This window comes from Mesoplodon densirostris, chromosome 16 (genome assembly GCF_025265405.1).
Source record: "Mesoplodon densirostris isolate mMesDen1 chromosome 16, mMesDen1 primary haplotype, whole genome shotgun sequence".
Classification (NCBI taxonomy): Eukaryota; Metazoa; Chordata; class Mammalia; order Artiodactyla; family Ziphiidae; genus Mesoplodon; species Mesoplodon densirostris.
The window spans coordinates 62,981,321-63,001,642 of NC_082676.1; the positions used below are offsets into that span (position 1 = coordinate 62,981,321).

The window sequence follows — 20,322 nt, forward strand, 5'->3', positions numbered from 1 at the left end:
CTGTAAATTCAGCAAGGGCTACAGTGGGGACCCGGGAATCTGTGTTTTTAACAAGCTACGCAATTGATTGTAATGTTGGTGGTAGAAAATACCATGGAGAAACACTAGAACAGGTGAAATGGCAGGTGTTCATAATTCTGGAGGGATTTTTCTCTTTACTGGGTGGAGAGTCACACAGACCGGGATTCAGGATACTACAGGTTTAATAAATAAATAAATAAATAAATAAATAAAAAGGCAAAGGAGCACTCCCTGGGTAAATTATCTCTGTGCTTCCATGTTGTCTGCTGCGATGGCATGGCTCAGCCATCAGGAAGCTGTAACAACAAGAGGGTTTCTTGTAGATTTCAAGAGCCTTCCATTATTCATTTGTGAGGCTCCAAAGATTCTTGCCCATTTGGCTCCTACCTACCCCTAACAGAGTACTCTCACTCATGGTATTCACAGGATGCAATGCTCAACATCATCAGGCATTCGGGAAATGCAACTAAAAACCACCATGAGATACTGACACCTGCTAAGTTGCCCATAATCAAAAAAAGGAAAATAGCAAGTGCTGGCAAGGATGTGGGGAAACTGGAACCCTTGAACATTGGTAGTGGGAATGTAAAATGATGCAGCCACTGTGGAAAGTAGTTTGGTAGTTCCTCAAAAAGTTAAACAGAGTTACCATATGACCCAGCAATTCTACTCCTAGGTTTAGACCCAAGAGAATTGAAAGCAGGGACTCAAACAGTTACTTGCACATGAATGTTCATAGCAGCATTATCCATAGCAGCCAAGAAATGGAAACAACCCAAATGTCTATCAATTGATGGATGGATAAACAAATTCTGGTCTATCCAGACAATGGAATATTATGCAGCCATAAAAAGGAATGAAGTATAGATTCATGCTATGATGGGGATGAAGCTAGGAAACATGATTCTCAGTGAAAGAAGCCAGACACAAAAGGCCACATATTGTATGAGTCCATTTCTATGAAATGTCCAGAATAAGTAAATCCATAGAGACAGAAAGCAGATTAGTGGCTGCCAGAGGCCATGGGAACGGAAGGCTATGGAGTGACTGCTAGCAGGTAGAGTCTCTTTTGGGGGTGATGAAAATGTACTAGAATGAGAAAGAGGTTGCACAACATTGTGAATGTACTAAATGTCACAGAATTGTTCACTTTAAAATGTTAATGGGGCTTCCCTGGTGGCACAGTGGTTAAGAATCCACCTGCCAATGCAGGGGACATGGGTTCGAGCCCTGGTCTGGGAAGATCCCACGTGCTGCGAAGCAACTAAGTTTGTGCACCACAACTACTGAGTCTGTGCTCAAGAGCCCACGAGCCACAACTACTGAGACCACGTGCCACAACTACTGAAGACCGCACACCTAGAGTCCATGCTCTGCAACAAGAGAAGCCACCGCAATGAGAAGCCCGCGCAGCGCAATGAAGAGTAGCTCCCACTCGCCGCAACCAGAGAAAAGCCCACGCGCAGCAACAAAGACCCAACGCAGCCCAAAAACTAAATAAATAAAAATTTTTAAAAATAAAATGTTAATGGTTGGGACTTCCCTGGAGGTCCAGTGGTTAAGACTCCTTAATTCCACTGTAGGGGGTGCAGGTTCGATCCCTGGTCGGGGACTAAGATCCCACATGCCGCGCCATGCGGCCCAAAAAAAACAGAGGTAATGGTTAATTTTATGTTAATTTTACCTGGGGTGGGGAGGAGCAGGGGCTGTAATCAAATTTCCCAGGTTCCACACCCAACTCTGCCTCATGACCTTTGAGTAAACTCTGTGCCTCCGTTTCCTGCATAGAGGGAAAGCTCTAAGGGGGCTATAATAGTTCCCACCTTACAGGGCTATTGGGAGCTTTAGATGAGTTAATGTTCCCAAAGTAACTCGGAAAAAGGTGCTCGCGTATGGCATGATGGTAAATGTGTACCATGATTCCATCACACAGACCCTACCCCCCATTACACATGCAAACCAAGGCTTGTTCAAGTTCACACAGCAAGTTCAGAAGCCAAGTCAGGGTTGGCGCCCAGCTCTCATGGACTCGAAGTCCATGCTCTTCCCCTGTCAACCGTCTGACTTGATCCCTGACCAAATCTTGACACCTCAAGGTCCCAATCCCTGGCAGCAGCACAACTTCTTTCTGGTGACCCCACTCGTGGTTGGCTGTCAGGCCTGCCGGCAAGGCAGAAACAATAAAACCACAACTGTGCTTACTTCTTCCCCATTGAAAGCTTTGGCCACCCTAGGGGGACTTTACCCACCAGCAGTCTGGCAGCGACTCTGACCCAATGGAGAGCTTTTCCCTTCTCTGTGCCCATGACCATCAAGTTCTAGTCACAGAATGTCCCTCTTACCATGGACATTGGAGACATCATCACTATCTTATTACAGTCAGTAGGGTCACCCAGAGGCTTCATCTCCCAGGAGGCGAGGGAGTGGACACTCAGCTCTCTCCTTGGATCTTTCAGCTCCCTCTTTAGACTGGCCTCCACGTGCAGTCCCCTTTCCCTGGTGCAATGTAAGATCACAGGGGTTTTTTCCATATCTGGTTCAATTGCTATGTTCTCAAAAACAATCTAGCTTACATTCCCCCAGTATCTGTCTTCTTTCCCTAAGCAGAAAGAAATAAGTCTGCACCCATCTATGTCTAGAAATCCTTCCTGGGACTTCCCTGGTGGCCCAGTGGTTAAGACTCCACACTTCCAACGTGAGGCGGGGGCAGGGGGGGGCAGGTTTGATCCCTTGTCAGGGAATGAGGATCCCACATGCCACGTGGCAAAAAAAAAAGAAACAAAGAAGGAAATCCTTCCTCATTCCCTCAAACAGCGCAGCCCGTGGGAGTCCTAGGAGAAACCCTGGGATGTTTGCTGAGAATCAGGCCCACTGGATGTTCCATATAGAATTATATCATCACGAGCAAATGAGGAAACTCATCCCACAGGAAGTGTCCAAATCCCAGGTCCTCAGCTTCTGGACACAGAATAACCCGAGGAACTTGGCCTCCCTACCCCCTGCCTTCCCCCCTCCCTACCCCCTGCCTTCCCCGCTCCCTCATCAGCTTCCACAGCCAACACCAACTTCTCCCAGGGCTGACAGGTCTGTTCCAGGGAGCAGATCCAATCTGACAGCTGTGAGATGTGATGACCCTTCCTTTGTGGCTGCCAATGTTTGCATCCCAGAGAAACAAGTCTGAAGCCCAGAGGGACAGCCCCAGGATTAAGTAAGCCAACCAGAAGGATGCTGGGGGAGGTGGTCTTAAGAACACATGGACACCCCTGGCAGCATCCGTTCACAGAACTTACCAGTACCTTCTCTCCTTTATTCCCAAGGTCGCTGGATCGAAGATCACGGAGTCATTCACAACATGATGTTTAACAAAGAGACACTCTGGAAGTATTCCTTCAAGACCACACAGAACAAGACTGAGTGGTGGGACAATGGCATTCTCCCCCTCTGGATCACAGCCCAGAGACAGGTACCACCAGAAACCCTGGGCTGACTTCCTGGGACATCATCTCTCATTCCTAGGCATGTGGGTGGGGGGTTAGACGTTGTGTGGCCTTGGGCAAATGACTTAACCTCTTAAGCATCTGTTTCCCTAAATGTGGTATAGGGATCATGCTGATGCTCTTATTTAATAGAGTTCATGTAAGGATTAAATAAGATGTGCACTTAATGCATATCTCAGTAAGTTTTAGCTGTTATGGATGGATGAGGCTCCATGAGGGCAGATTTGGCTTAATCATGATTGTACCTCCAGGGCTCATCATGAGGTCTGGACCCAGCAGCTCTTTAATAAATATCTCTTCATACACTTGCCTCTGACTTAGGCATAAAAGCCCTTAGGAACAAAGTTGACCACTCAAGGCATGAAAAGCTCTGATGAGAACATTTGCTTGAAAGTATCCCAGCAGCCATTCATTATTGCTTTGAAAAGGCAGAAATCAGATTTGTGCGTTGAACTTCCAGCCCCAAACCTGTTGCCAGCTTTTGCATTTTCTCAATGAGCTTCCAGAGTCATCACTTCAGAACAGATCCTCCTCCTCTTCCTCCAAGACACCAGCCTTGGCTCCAAAGCTCCTCGTGACACTTCATCTCTGTGCTCCCAGCCCATGCCGTGCACATTACATTGAAAGGGGGTGTAATTGCAGCAGCTCAGAACAGTCTGTGGACTTATACTCCCAGAGCAGGGTCCAACCAGCTCCACCCTTCTCCAGCTATGTGACCTTCAGCAATGACCTCCACTTTGTGCTTGATTTGCCCCACCTGTAGAATGAGGATGGCCAGAATCCCTGCTTTATAGGCTTGTTGGGAGGATTAACTGTGATAACGCATGTAAGTTGTTTGGCACTAAATGCTCGAAATGATCAGTCATTCCTATGAATAGAGGCTGAACCATTTTAGCAGGACTTCAGCTACAGGTCACTATAGCTCTAGGCCAGAACTATCCAATGGAACATTCTGTGATAATGGACATGTTCTATTCTGCATGGTCCAATGTGGAAGACACAAGCCACAGGTGGTAACTGAGCCCTTGAAATGTGACTGGTAAGACTGAGGAAGTGAATGTTTAATTGTATTTCATTTTAATTAATTTCAATTTAAATCTAAATACTACACAGGCGAGGGGCTACCATATTGGACAACACAGCTCTAGAAGAATCACAGGGGGCTGTCAATGACCCTACTCTACCTCAGGTTCATTTTCTCCCCCTAAGTGTTGGGCTCTAGAGTCCTTCCTCTTCTGTCACATTTTTAAACTTTGAGGCATAGACCATGCAAATAAACTCTGTCCATACAAGAAAAATAACAACCATAACACTCACTATGCACCAGGCCCTGATTTAAGTGCTTTACGTATATTAATTTATCACAACCCTGAGGTGGGTGTAAGGTTATGCCCCTTTAACAGATGAGTAAACTGAGGCACCAGGTGATACCATAACTTCTCACAGTCACAGAGTTAGTGAGAGGCAGAGCTGGGATTTGAACTCACTCTGAGTTCAGCTCTTAACTCTTAACCATGACATAATATTACTTCAGTGGCCAAAGCATTTAGTCATTGATTTCAGAGTGAACCTTGTATCTGCCTAGCTGCTAAGAAGGTCTGGATAGTCTTCCTTAATTCACTATTCAAAACCCAGGGCCTCTCTTGCTAAGGAATTTGTTCACTGGCATGAGGCTTCTGGTGGCATTCTCCCTTCCTGGTGTTTTCTTATACATGGTTCTTGTCTCCTTGTCATTTATTTGCAGAACTTTGTTTCCTCCTGCTCAATTCATAATCAGTGCTTTTCTTCTTTGCTGAATTCATAAGCAGTTGTGCAAAAAGAGGGTCTGGTGCAGGGCCAGGCGACTGACCACACATCACTTGTTTGGCAAGCGAATGTCAAGTTGGTGCATCACGTTCTGCCATTAGCAGCTCCTTCCTGGGACAGGGCCATCAGCCAGCTCCCTGAGGAGGTGGTGCAAAAGCTCCTGTAATCAGAGCAAACCTGCGGCCCCAGGTCAACCCTTCCCGTCCCGGAAACAGGGGGACAAATGCCAAATGCCATTCGGGGGCACATCTGCATTGTCGGGCAGGGCTGCAGGAGGGCGGCCTGCCCTGTACCCATCATTGGAAAATTCCTTCCTTCTTCTGAGTCTCTTCCAGGCAGGCTTTGTGGAGACTGATGCGTTAACCTTTAATAGGACTAAAATGTTTTCCATCCGTGACATTAATACTGCCAGAGTCCATCATGATTCATGAGAATCGGTGTCCCTTGGCAGACGATGCCTAGGAGACGGGATTCCCAACCACCTTTGTCTCCACCATCCACGGTCCACGAGTGTATCCACTCCATCAGGACTTCCCTAATGGTCAGGCTATGAACAGAGAGGCTCCAATGAGAGCAGGCTGGGATTTTAAATGAGCTCCTGGGATAACTGAACCTGATCAATGGCTGAGATGTTTCACCAAGTTCAGTAAGCCCTAATTCTCAGAGAAAGGCGGACAGCCATGACTGTGAGACCCAGGAAAACCATAAAAACCTAGGAGCATGTTTCTCCTCTCTATGGAAGAGCCACAGAGTATATTAAGATGTGAAATGGCAGAGGGATGATGTGGGTGAGATTCTCATGTCTTCCAAGACAGGACCATGGTAGGCTATCACCAGGAGGGGATTTGGAGAGAGGGTGGGGAGGGCAGCTACGGTTCTCGGTGTCAGCCAGGTCTCCAGACAATAGCTTCCAAACTTGGAAGAGGTGTGAGAAAGAGGGTGCCGTCAGCTTCTGCTTAGAAAAGTATTAATAGAAACATAATGCATCCCAGTATTGGCTCAAGCCGTGTCTATCACACATCATAAAGATTCTGAGAATAATAATCCGACCTCCAAAAACGTGTGGGAGGGGGAGAAAACACAGAATCTTGGCCATCTAGCTTCCTTCTGTTCAGTGACGCCTCCAGAATACAGAAAAGCAATGAAAACACTCAGAACCAACCTCAACTTCTGAATTTCAAAAACATGGAGTCCATCTCTTTCCTCTCAGCCATTCCCTAGAACAAGTAACCAACTCCTTTCCCTAAACCACTAAACATACTCTCCACCAAAACACAACTGTGATGAACACTTCACAGGCCTTCCTAAAACCCGTGCGCTTTTTGACATTAATTCAGTCCCCTAAAAAAGGAGACAAGACAGAAAAACCCAAACTAGGAGACAAGACAGAAAAAACCAAACTAAAACTCCTTCCTTAATGATTGGTTCTGAAGAGTTTTGGTAGATTCTGTACAAAACCCAACAGTCAGGCTTTGCCATAAGAAGTACCAACTTTTGGGGGTTTTTTGGGGGGTTTTTTTTGCAGTACGCGGGCCTCTCACTGTTGTGGCCTCTCCCGTTGTGGAGCACAGGCTCTGGACGCGCAGGCTCAGCGGCCATGGCTCACGGGCCCAGCCGCTCCGCGGCATGTGGGATCTTCCCAGACCGGGGTACGAACCCGTGTCCCCTGCATCCACAGGCGGACTCTCAACCACTGTGCCACCAGGGAAGCCCCCACCTCTTGTTTTAAACAAGCAACTTAAGAGTAATAGCCACACTGATGCAACATTACACTAAGGAAGGATAATGCACCCAGTAAAACTAGCGATTTTCCAACTGCTATTGCTACTGGAAACACTGATTATGCTAATTAAAGGGTAGAATAGTAAATACCCACTCTTTTGCATCCAATTAAGTGCTGAGATTGTTTCTCAGAAGTATCTGTAGAAAATAGCACTTTTGCTTATCACAGGTCCCAAATAAACAGAGTCAAGTGTGTGTGTGTGTGTCTGTGTCTGTGTGTACACATGCTCACACACACATTTCTCTCTGAAGCTCATTTCACAAAGCAGCATACATCCTCAAATTCCTATGGGACCAAGTGAGAAAATCATAGTTTCCTAAGACTACAGCTTGGGATATCTTTAAAGAAAGAGTACGTGTTGAGGGACTTCCCTGGTGGCGCAGTGGTTAAGAATCCACCTGCCAGTGCAGGGGACACTGGTTCAACCCCTGGTCCGGGAGGATCCCACATGCCACGGAACAACTGGGTCCATGCGCCACAACTACTGAGCCTGTGCTCTAGAGCCCGCAAGCCACAACTACTGAGCGCACGTGCCACAATTACTGAAGCCCATGTGCCTAGAGCCCATGCCCCGAAATGAGAAGCCACCACAATGAGAAGCCCGCACACCTCAGCGAAGAGCAGGCCCCGCTCGCTACAACTAGAGAAAGCCCACATGCAGCAGCGGAGACCCAACTCAGCCAAATAAATAAATTTAAAAAAAAAAAAAAAAAGAGGGCTTCCCTGGTGGCGCAGTGGTGGAGAGTCCACCTGCTGATGCAGGGGATGCGGGTTCGTGCCCCAGTCCAGGAAGATCCCACATGCCGCAGAGCGGCTGGGCCCGTGAGCCATGGCCGCTGAGCCTGCGCGTCCAGGGCCTGTGCTCCGCAACGGGAGAGGCCACAACAGTGAGAGGCCCGTGTACCACAAAATAAATAAATAAATAATAAAATAAAAATAAAAGAACAAAGAAACAATATGTGTTGAGAACACAGCACAAGAAAACAATTTCAAGTTGGGAACATCTGAGATTTAACATGCAAATACTTAACTGGATATGCAGGGCTGCCTAAGACCCTCACAATGTCAATGTCAGCTTATTCTAAATAATAAAATAGCCAGTCAAACTATGTTCTACAAAACGTTAGAAGCTTCATCCTTCCAGTCAATTCCATACTTGACAGCAAAGTCAATTTACATGGATGTTAAAGTACCGTCGCTAAAAACTGAGAATTATGTCTAATGCCAATCAGAAATGCAATAAATATTAGAGGATTTGCAAGTTAAAGCAACCATAAAAATTCTATTATCAGAAAGGAAAATGTGTTACCTGTAGAGGTTACAAATAAGATGCTAGAACCCAAAAGCGAAAGCATTTCTGTAACTATTTCCATAAGTTAATCAAGAGTGAGAACAGGATGGGTTTTCCACCCCTAAAAGGAGACATGATTCATGCATTCATTCAACACACATTTAATCAGCAGTCAGCACTTACTCCGAGCCAGGCCTGTTCTAGGTCCCAGGAAAAGTATGTTCAACAAGATCAGCACAGCCCCTGATTTCCCAGAGCTCACATTCTAGAGGAGGGAACTAGATAGTAAAAAAGTAAGCAAATTAAGGTAACTTCAGGTTGGGGAAAGTGCTTTAGAGAAAATAAAACTGGATCTCAAAATAAGTAATGAATCTGGAGGGCAGAGGGGACAATATTTCACCTACAGCTATGGATAGCAGAGCTTCTGGAACCTTGCAAAGTACTTAGTATTAAGACTTCTGTCTTAAGTCAAGCTTCCTAAAAGCAGAGCCTGAGGCAGGGATGTGGTGCTCATAATGTATTGAGGGAGAGTTCTCAGGAGATGGGAGTGAGGAAAACTGACAGGGCAGGAGGAGGACCTAAGTGAGATGTGGCCTCAGCTGGAGACCAGCTTCAGCCTGATCTCACAGGGAGCACTGGAACATGAATTGCACCCCCAAGTCATCCCACCCTGAAGCCAGGGAGCTGGCTTTATGTCCTGATGTCAGTCACTGGCCATGAGCTGCTGGGGATAGAGGAGCAGTACAGGATACCTACCTGCCCAGGTGAGGCAGGACTTGGCCACTTGGCAAGGGAATTTTCCAGAACATAGGGGAACTGAGAGACATTAGCAGCCACCCTCACGGAAATGGGTGTGGGTGCAGGCCCAGTAAGGGGATCTGGGTGGGGTACCAACAGCATCCCCTACAACTTCCAAATTCGTTTCCTGCTTCTCTCTCTCAAATGGTACATGGGAAGTTTTGGCATTATGCTTAGTTATAATTTTCTGCCTATTTGTAGACCAGATAGCCACAACCTAGGTGCCACTATCCCACAATTCTTCCCTGTAATTTGTTCTCCATACCAAATTGACACCGTTACACCAGCGCCTTCTCTTGGTTTTTTAAAGCCAATGAACTTTACAGTGTTTTTCAGAACATCCAAATCTTGGGTGATACAAGAAGTGTCCCAGAACAGCCCTCAAGTTAATAGCCAAGATGAAGGAAAATACTTGCTCCCCAAATAAGCAGGTCAGTCTTTCATGGAACCAGAAATCTATCAAGCTCATACTATGTGCCAGTCCTGGTTGAGGAGCTGCTTTAAAACAGAAACTATTTAGTGAGATGGGTCCATCTTATTGCTAACTTGTTGGTGAGTGTACATAAAATTATTTTATTTTCCTAACAATTTTACCAAGCTATGTCAAAATCTAGCTTTCTGCTGGGGAGCAAATCACTTAATATTTTCATGACTTTGAAATCACTTGTGTTGTTAACACAGCCTCATTTTCGGTCTGAAGACTCAGTTTGGCTCAGAATAAATCCTTCATCTTGTAACCAAGACAAAGCTCTGCTCCCCCGCATGCTCCCTACCCTCACCGTAAACCCTCTGGTGGCCCCAGCAGCCTGGGGTAGAAGGAGTATGGTCTACTCCTCTCAGGCCCCCCATACCTCTTTCCCTGGCTTACCCACTGGTGACAAGGAGAGGGAAGAGATGGCAGCTCCTCCCGTGATGGCTTGGTGGTAGGCCAGGGCCCTTTTCCTGTTGGCTGTTATCTACTGCCCTGTGTAGTTGCCCATGGCCTGACATAGAAGGTAAAGGTCACTGGGCCCCAATGACAAGGGCTTCAGGGTCAAGCAGCAACCCCAGGCCCTGCCCAGGCCTTATAAGACTCAGCTGCATTTCATGGCTGACCCACCCCATTCCTCTGACGTAAGGAATCCCATGCCCCATGCTGCAGCCGTTTCTGCCATGACTGGAGGCTCCAATCTCATCTTCCTTCTGCAGACCCCAACCTTGGGGTCTACAGGCACATTTCAGATCCACCTTCAGGACCCCTCAGGAGACAGAAACTGGAGGAGATAATCATTGCCCCCTCTTCGTCTGACCATGCGGTCTGGCCCATTGCTCTTTGTTCCTCTCCAGTAAACTAAAAGCTGAGCTCATTGAACACTAACTAACATGCTCCACATGCATTTAGTCCTCACAACCACCCCACGAGGTGGCATTAACATCCCCGTTTTACAGATGAGGAAACAGAGGTGGAGAGCATCTGAGTGACATGCATCCAAGTGGGAGAGAAAAGATAAACCCAGGCAATCCAGCATCGAGCACACCTTTAACTGCCCTATTGTCTGCCTCTGGGTTGGGCGTCAAGCCCAGTGGCTGAGCAGACATCTGCACAGGGAACAAGATGACAGTCTCCCCTTCACACAAACACCCTCAAATTTTATAAACATTATACATGGGAACCAATTAGGCAGATTCTCCCCTCTCCAACAGCCCCAGAGGAAATCCACAGTTCTTATCTCATGGGCTCTGACTGAGACCTGGGCCCAAGGCTGAACCAACTGCTGTGGCCCGGGGATGCAGCGTCCTCTGACTGGCCAGGCCAGAGCCACATCCCACCTCTGGAGCCTGATGTGGACCCAACACAACTTGCACGGAGCAAGAGTAGGGAGGAGAGCCACCAGGGGATGTCAGATGCTCCAAACCAGCAGACAGGGGAGGGGGTGCTGGGCAGGCAATCATAATAGCTGTCCACTGCACACACCGGGGAAGGCTTGTGGTGGCTTCTTAGGTCCAGAGACAAAGAAAAGAGTGCCTACTATGGCCAAAACACAATGCCCAATACTTTATCTTAAAGTTACCTGGATTAACCCTCACAAAAATCCCATCAATTTTTTGGCATTTTACAGGTAGGAACATTGAAGCACTAAGAGATTAAACTTACTCACCATCACCAGCTTAGAAAGTGCCATTTTTCTTCCATTCTAAGGAACTGTTTTTTTCATTTTGCAGTCCCAAATTGGAACGCATATGCCAGTCACTGGAGTGTCATGGTTTCATAGGCAGCACTTTTCTTCGTAGGAGCACATAACATAACGGCAGTTCTCAGAGTTAACGGTGTTTTAGATTCCACGAGATCCTGGTGATGCCAGGAACGAAGCCCAATCCTGTCTGACTCTGAAGCCACATGTTTTCCATACCTTTGGACTGGGGCAGGGATGCTGACACGTTGGACTTTGCACATTATGAGAAAGATAGGAGAAATGGCCCTGATAGACTCTTCTTCTTGCACTTGCAGGGGAGGAAAACAGCGTCATTCCACTATCCCGAGGGAGGCGCCAAGTACAAAGGGGAGGCCGTCCAGCGGTCCCTGGTGGAGCCGTACACCGACCTAGACAGCAACGAGACGGAGTGGAGGGAGAACATCGATACTGTCATGAACTGGTTCAGTAAGGAAGACTTTGACTTCGTGACTCTGTACTACGGAGAGCCGGATAATGTGGGACACCGCTTTGGGCCCGAGACAGAGAACAGGAGGGTGATGACTCAGCAAATTGACAGAACCATCGGGTACCTGTTGGAAGCCACTGAGAGGCACAGCTTGACTGAGCACCTCAATGTCATCATCACATCTGACCACGGCATGACCACTGTGAAAAAGAAGCCCAAAGTCACCGAGATCCTCCTGACAAACTACATCAGCTTCAGGGACTTGGTCAAGTTTGATATTGTAGACTATGGCAGTTTTGGAATGCTCCTGCCCAAACCAGGGCAAGAGGAAGCCGTTTACCAAGCACCGAAAAATGCACACCTTCACCTCAATGTCTACAAGAGGGAGGAATTTCCAGAACGCTTCCATTTTGCCAAACACGAGCAGGTCTTGCCAATCGTGATGTATGCCGACTCTGGTTATAACATCAATGGGGTGAGTAGATTCTAAAATGAATAAATTCCATCTTGAATTTGGAAGGCAGTCACTAGGAAAGGACTGTTCTGAAAAAAATTAACACATAAGTGCATGCATGATGAGTTGCAACCCACTGTTTTCCAAGTGTTCCCCACCCACCCCCCACCCCACATCCCAGACAACCCATCCTGTCCCACGTTACCATTATGCAATGATAATGACACACATCCCTGACCAAGGTTAAGTGTCCAGGGCTATGTTAAAAATTTAACATGAGTTATTTCATTTTTGTCTTCCCAACAACCCTAAAGATAGGTACTCTTATCTCCCCATTTTAATGAGGAAGAAACTAAAGCTAGAGAGAAGTGATTTGGGATTAGAAGTGTAAGGCTGATGTCTGAACCCAAGCCTATGTGTTTGATCATTATGCACAGATCACCAGGAGATTGACCCAAAAAAACACCTTCTGGTTCCCATTTGCATATATCCAGAAAAAGGCAATCCTTAAAAATTTATACACAGATGCCCACAGCAGCATTATTCATAATAAACAAAAGGTGGAAACAACCCAAATGCCCATCAACTGATGAATGTGTAAACAAATTAGGGTCTATCCATACAGTGGAATATTATGTAACGATTAAAAGGAAACGAAGTACAATACATGTTATAATTTGAATGAACCTTGAGAACATTATGCTCCGTGAAAGAAGTCAGATGCAAAAGACCACATATTGTATGATTCCATTTAAATGAAATGTCCAGAATACACAAATCTATAGACACAGGGCATAGACTTGTGTTTGTCTAGGGCCGGGGGAAGTTGGAGTGAATGGGGAGTAACAGCTGAAGGGTACAGGCTTTCTTTTGGGGGGATGTAAGTGTTCTAAAATTGGTTGTGATGATAGTTTCACAACTCTGTGAATACACCAGACATCATTGAATTGTATACTTTAAATGGGTATATTGCATCATTTATGAATTATATCTCAACAAAGCCATTATGAAAAAAATAAGGAAGCCTAGGGCTTCCCTGGTGGCGCAGTGGTTGAGAGTCCGCCTGCCGATGCAGGGGACACGGGTTCGTGACCCGATCTGGGAAGATCCCACATGCCGCGGAGCGGCTGGGCCCCTGAGCCATGGCCGCTGAGCCTGCGCATCCGGAGCCTGTACTCCGCAACGGGAGAGGCCACAACAGTGAGAGGCCCGCATACCGAAAAAATAAATAAATAAATAAGGAAGCCTAAAGAAGAAAGTACCAAAATCAATGCTAATTGTGAGACATAAGTGAGGTCTTTTTTTTTTTTTTAACTACTAACCAAAAATTCATGGCAGAACAAAGTTCAGGTGATGTTTAAACATCACATGACAGAAGACCATCCCAGGTACAGCTTGAAGAATCCTTGTCTAAGGCTATGAACAGGAGTCAAACATTATGTTTGCAATCTGTATACTCAGCTTGCTACAAGTCCAGAGTATAACAGGTATGGGAAAACTCATAAGCTTATTGTTTATTGTTAGTGGAAACATTCACAGTAAAATGCAACACTTTATTGGTATTGTGTAATCCTTCAAGTGGCCTGGAGCTAATAAGGCCTTGCCAAGAAAAGATTCCATAGTCACTGGCCTCTTTTTAAACCTGGTTCATGATGTAACAGGTTGAGAGGGATGTTAAGACATTTAATCAAACAGTCATATTCCCAGAGTGACCAACCAGACAGTCTGAGGGACAGGATGCTGTGATCAGTTTAATCTTCCAGAAAACTGACCATTAGACAGAAAATCCTTTGGGCCTCAATGCTCTCGTTGAACCCACTTCTCAGATTCCCACCCACCTGCCTGCCTTGATGGGCGTGACTCTTCTCACTTCAGGACTGAGGAGCTTGCAAAGAACATGAGGCCATCACTGGGGGGCACTTAACAGTTCTTAACAGGCTGCTCCATGGCCTCAAAGGCCATTGGACCACTTTCTTTAGACAGGTGAGGGAGCTTAAGCTGAACAGACAAGCGCTTTCTATACTAAACAAGCCAAATAGGAGACCAACTTTTCAATATACAGAGCATCACATGTCTTACATGCCAGAATATATGTTGGTCCTAAGAAAATATAAACAGTGCTATGCTGTGACTGATGTTACCTAGTCATTTGAAAAGGAGGACAGACAAAAACTTACCCAGCATTCATTAAACAATTACCTACAGTCCTTACTCCCTCCTCTCTAATCCTCTCCCTGACCCCAAAATGATGTAGATAGATAGATGCACTTCTGTACCTTAAGAAACATACCTGGCTCTAGAACCAGTCTGGGTTCAGATACCTGCTCCAACACTGGCTACTACATGACTCAGGGCAGTTTCCTCAGCTGTAAAATGGGGATGATAATGATAGTGCCCTCACTTTATAAAGCATTCAGAACAATTCACAGTACACAGTAAGCCCTCTATGTTTAAGCCTATTATAACTGTCAGTATTACTATCTTAATGCTGTTTCTAATGGATATGTTTTTCTTTATTCTCTTCCTTAAAGATCTTCCATTCCTTCCTCTCTCTGCCACTGCAGACAGCAGTGTCCTTCCTTGTCATTTAAGTTTTCAAAGATTTCCTGGATCCAACAAGCATGACATTAACTAAAGGGCAGTTTTCTTTCAGGGGACTGGAATCTAAAATGGCTCTTTTGTTATTATTATTTTTTAGCAAATTATATTTCAACAAAGGAGATCATGGCTTTGATAATGTCTACATGGACAGGAAGATCATATTCAGAGCTTTTGGGCCAGATCTCAGGAAGAATCACCTGGCTGAGCCTTTTGACAGCATCCACATGTACCCCTTCATGTGGAAGCTCCTGGGGGTTACCCCTGTGCCTGACAATGGCTCCCTGGCAGTCACCCAGGAAATGCTTATATGACCAGTAGCCAGGTTAGATAAAAAAGCCACCACTAAGAGACTGGTAGTGTGTCCTGAGACAGAAAAGATTCAAAAGGGGGTTTCCTGAATGGGGGGAAAGTCAAGCAGAATAATCCTGTTTCCTGGCAGCTTCAGTGCCCCCAGCACAAGATTATCATCAGCAGCTCTGAACAGGTAGCAGAAGAAGTAGGAAATCCCTCGCTGTGTTGGTGACATTTTATATAGTGCCTTTGGGGCAAAAAGGAAGGCTCTCCATAGAGGAAGTCAAGCGATAATCCTGAGCCTCAGCAAGCATGCGTAGTCTGCCCCCAGATACCCCTTGTAGATTCTGAATAGCAGCCTTCCTTCACCAACTCTGTGCATGCGGGTGCCTGGAGGAAAGAAAGCTGCTCACAGGGGAGGCACGAAGCCTTAGCACTCTACTCATGGCTAAAAAGAGGGGCAGGGGTTCCTGTAAATGAGGTTGCGAATTCTGAAGACTTCAAAATCCTAAATCTGGGTGATAAAAGGAAGGAAGCATCTCTGGGAATTCATTTGTTTACAAACACTGGCCAGCTTTTCTTTTGCGGGGAGAGACTTAGAACACAGCCGGATGATTTATCAGATGCTTAGAGCAACCACACTTAATTGAAATGGAGTACAAAGAACAGCTTCCTGCACCCTTTTCCTTTCTTCCAAGCCACTGCCCACAATCTTCTTGTGAATTTACTGGAAGCAGGCTGTTTTGCAGAAAACTAAGTGAATGGATGGCAATTCTCTAAGTTATTGAGATTTTTTTTTTACGTTTTAGAGTTTTGCTACAACTCTTTGGCCCCTACCGCCTGCCCCATAGTCCTGGGAGCCTGAGGCAAGGTGTGTTTGATCACCAGTTATGATAAGCAGGACATCCCACCAGCTGATTTTCAGCAAATTGGCTTTTGGCAAAGTGGTCACTAGGCAAATGGGTCATTTGGCGAATAGGTTGTTTAGTAAATAGGCTTTCAACGACTTGCCTTAAGAGATTTCTCTACAGTGAGTACTTTCTTGGGTTAAATGTACACTTTGTTTCCATAATTAATATTCACTAGCACCTCGATGGGAAACTTCCCAGGGACCCAGGAGCAGCCTCTTAATCAGATCATTTAAAACCATCTGATTTTTTATTAACAGGAGCAGACATGAAGAGGGCATCTGCTCTCCAAAACACAGCTATCGGTCTCGGGATTGTCGCAGGAGTTCTTATGGTTCTGTTTGTTGCTGGTGTGACATTCACGGCCTTTGGTTGGAAAAAAAGTGAGGAGTCTCTGCGGGTTTTCTGTGGTTGATCAGTGCACATAGTAATAATCCATTTCAACCACTTCCTGAGTGCCTAGGGGTCCAGCACTTTGACAACCCAGTAACCAGGGATATCCTCGTGGGCTTGCATCTTGGACAGTCATACAGGGCCCAGGACTCAGAACAGCCCCCAGCTTGGTCTGATCTCAAAAATCTTGATTTTTTTAACAAAGGCCCCATTTTCATTTTGCACTGGGCCCCAAAAATTATGTTCCGGTTGCATGCGTTTCCCAGGGCTGCTGTAACAAAATACCACACACTGGGTGGCTTATAACAACAGAAATTTGTTGTTTCACAGAACTGGCGGCTAGAAGTCTGAGATCAAGGTATCCACATGATCCCTCTGAAATCTGTAGGAGAGAATCCTTCCTTGCTTCTCCTAGCTTCTGGTGGTTGCCAGCGATCCTCAGCATTCCTTGGCTTGTAGACACGATCTCTGCCTCCACCGTCACATGGCCAACTTCTCCCTGTGTCTCTGTCTTCACATGGTGTTCTCTCCTCTTATAAGGACACCAGTCATGGGATTTACGGCCCCCTGTATTCCAGTATGACCTCCTCCCATCTTAATAATACCTGCAGAGACCTTATTTACAGATAAGGTCACACTCCTATGTACCCGGGGTCAGGACTTCCAACATATCCTTTTGGGGGAACACAGTTCAACCCATAACACTGGTCCTGCCACCAACCAAAGCATTCTATGGACCTGTTGCACCTTTTTCTACGTTTCCAAAGTTATATAAGGAGATTGAGCCTCCCGCAACCCTTATCACACCCAATCCTGACCATTCCTCTACGTTCAAAGAGCCCCTGACTCAACAGCAAGGGGGCCTCCTGAACACTGTAAACAGCCTAAGGAAAGTCAGAACTTTACTTAACCTTAACTCCATCACAAAGCCCACATTTAACGTAATTTATATTTGAACTATAAAATTTTCCTATAAGTTGAAACATGACCTATAAAGGTCTCTACACCCTGAAGCAACATTTTAGAAAGAAATCAGTTGGTCCTTTTCTACAGGAACCATTAGCCATAGGAGGGATAAAGGAAAAACCTCAAGGTACTGAGTGAATGGCCAGTCCCACAGCATAATTTCTAAAAGGCAACCATTCCATACAGTTAAAATGCATTAGCTTTTTATCATCATCATTAAAGAAAGCCTCAAATCCAGAGGCTGAATCTTTACTATAACATGCGCACATACACATATCCTCTGCCACTGACAGGACTGATTGGATATACCCTAATGCTTCTTGAAACATCAACACCACCTGGAATTTTCATTTTATGTTAAACAGCAGTCCTAACCTTCACTTACACCAGAACACACCACACCTGTGAGGTCCATGGGACATTACAAATCCCTTCAGTGCCTTGATCCTTCCAAGTTCAGATCTGAGATGTATTACCTTATGATCTTTGTCCCCACACCAAGAGCCCGCACACAAAGATAAAGGTATCTTCTGTGTGCAGGTCAGTGGTGTGGCCCACTCAGGGTTCTTCCCCAATCTGCTAGCCATCTATGGCATCAGGAAGGCTGGACTAGCCTAGATTTATTAATATTTTAGTATAACATCATGCAGTATCACTTACTCTGCTGTTAACTGTACATGCCCTTTTGCTCCTCAGAGGAAAGGTAATTAATAGCTATTATGTGTGTTAATAGAAAGTGTGGTATTTATGAGTTTAACTGACCCACTCCTCTTGGTGTTCACTGTCTACTGCAGGCAGAAAGCTGATCAAAACAGCACAGGTGAACCAGTACGCCTGACCAAGCTCTGACATCGTTCCTTCAGGACAAGATGCAGCCATATCATATGTCAGGTGTTTCTACCCCAAGACGCTGTGACTCAAAGGATTTATGCAACATCTCAGACCCAGAAACCTTTAATTCCGTGGAAAAACACAGCAATAACCACAGTCCACCCTCTTTATAAATCAAGTGTTGACAGAATAAGGCAAACAATTTTTGTGTCAGATGCTGTGCTCACGTGGTTCTGGTGGAAGAAGAACAGATATAAGAGAATAAATGCATTCAATTAGAATTAATTCTCCTCTCTCGTTCTCATAGCTGAGCAGGGCTCAAGTGTTTCTCATCTGAAAGGGGTAATAAGACTTCATCTGTCCCCCTCATCTACCTTGTGCAAGCACATTTAACAAATTAGCTCCCAAGACACTTCCAAATGGAGTTTTATGAGAGATCTGTGAAGGTAAATGTATTAGACTTTGAACACAGTTCAAACTCCAGAGGCAGCGCCAGTGCCTTTCACTGTTCTGCTTTTCACTCAAGACATAATAAGGTCAAATGAAAGTAAATTTTTTTCTTTTCTTCCCCATCCCCACCTCTGTACCACTCTTACTCTTCTTCCGGATTCCTTTCCCTGCAAAGTCAAAGCTACTACTCTAAGCCCTCGTAGTTCCATGTGCTCACCGGCGCAGTACCTATTGCCATTGTACTTGTTTGTGTGATAATTAGTTCAATACCTACTTCCCGCACGAGACCCTGGGCCCCTGGAGAGCAGGAACCACTCCTGGTTCTTCTCACTGTTGCATCCTCAATGCCTGATAGTGCCAGGCACATAGTTGGTGCTTAATAAGTATTTGGTGAACGAAAGACTCTATGGGTTAGAAACAGACCCTAATTGGGGTCTGGGGTTGGGGGATCAGGGGCTCCTACCTTGTGTTGGAGGACATCATTGAGAGGTCAATGAAATCGAGGGTAATCATTGTTAAATCCATCACACCTGTAGCCTGCCTTTACCGCTCAAGCTCGCTTTAGTTTTTGCTATAAAAGACTGGCAGGTCCTCTAAGCCTAAACAATAAGATGTAGCCTAAACAATAAGATGTTTGCCAGAGTTGTTTTCCAGGAACTTGGAATCAGTCTCTAGTTCAAGCTGGTTAAGATTGGTTAGGACCACCGACCCTCCAACTGGGCATGCGGGAGTGTCCGTTCGTTGACCTTTGACGTCAGAGGGCCAAAAACCCCACCCTCAGAACCTGCTAACCATTTTCTGGACAAGCGTCCCATGAAGATGCCTGTAGCTCATCTGCACCTGCGTGAATCGACCGTTACCTCACATTTTTCCTATTTCCAATCGCCTTACCCCACGCCCTCCACGTCCTAGACTACCCTGCTTCTTTAGCCCATAAATACCCCAGCCCCTCACCCACAGGGAAGCAGGTTTGAGATTTGTTTTCTCGTCTCCTCACGTGGCTGCCTTGTGAATAAACCCTTTCTCTGCTGCAAACGTCAGCGCCTCGGCGTTTGGCTTGCTGCGCCTCTAGCAAACAAACCTGTTGGGTAACAAAGTGACCGGTTGACCCTCCGAGCTAGTCCCGGTCAACCAAGGTCTCCTCACCCCACCATGCCCTCAGAAGTACGTTCTGCCCCCTGTTCCCACAACAGAAGTTGTTTCAAGAATGCAGCCTGGGGCTTCCCTGGTGGCGCAGTGGTTGAGAGTCCGCCTGCCGATGCAGGGAACACGGGTTTGTGCCCCGGTCCGGGCAGATCCCACACGCCGTGGAGCGGCTGGGCCCGTGAGCCATGGCCGCTGAGCCTGCGCGTCCGGAGCCTGTGCTCCGCAACGGGAGAGGCCACAGCAGTGAGAGGCCCGCGTACAGCAAAAAAAAAAAAAAAAAAAAAAAGAATGCAGCCTGGGGAATTCCCTGGCAGTCCAGTGGTTAGGGCTTGGCTCTTTCACTGCTGGGCCCTGGGTTCAATCCCTGGCGGGGGAACTAAGATCCTGCATGCCGCACAGCTCGGCCAAAAAGAAAGAAAGAAAGCAAAAATGCATCCTTGAGAGAG

General features: G+C 46.2%; 1 protein-coding gene across 1 annotated transcript; it reads left to right on the forward strand.

Annotated features, from left to right (window-relative positions):
- Nucleotides 1-1,655: 1,655 nt before the first annotated feature.
- Nucleotides 1,656-18,287, forward strand: LOC132476975 (ectonucleotide pyrophosphatase/phosphodiesterase family member 7-like). Its single transcript, XM_060079228.1, has 5 exons — nt 1,656-1,677; nt 3,339-3,484; nt 11,685-12,311; nt 18,146-18,152; nt 18,244-18,287. The coding sequence occupies exons 1-5, from the start codon at nt 1,656-1,658 to the stop codon at nt 18,285-18,287; spliced, it is 846 nt and encodes a 281-aa protein (XP_059935211.1).
- Nucleotides 18,288-20,322: the final 2,035 nt, after the last annotated feature.

What these genes read in the sequence shown, in the direction of transcription:
- LOC132476975 (XM_060079228.1), top strand. Translation starts at nt 1,656, where the DNA reads ATGCGGCCCAAAAAAAACAGAG. An exon ending in GCGGCCCAAAAAAAACAGAG is followed by an intron (nt 1,678 to 3,338) that starts GTAATGGTTAAT and finishes TTTATTCCCAAG; the next exon opens with GTCGCTGGATCGAAGATCAC. An exon ending in GGATCACAGCCCAGAGACAG is followed by an intron (nt 3,485 to 11,684) that starts GTACCACCAGAA and finishes TTGCACTTGCAG; the next exon opens with GGGAGGAAAACAGCGTCATT.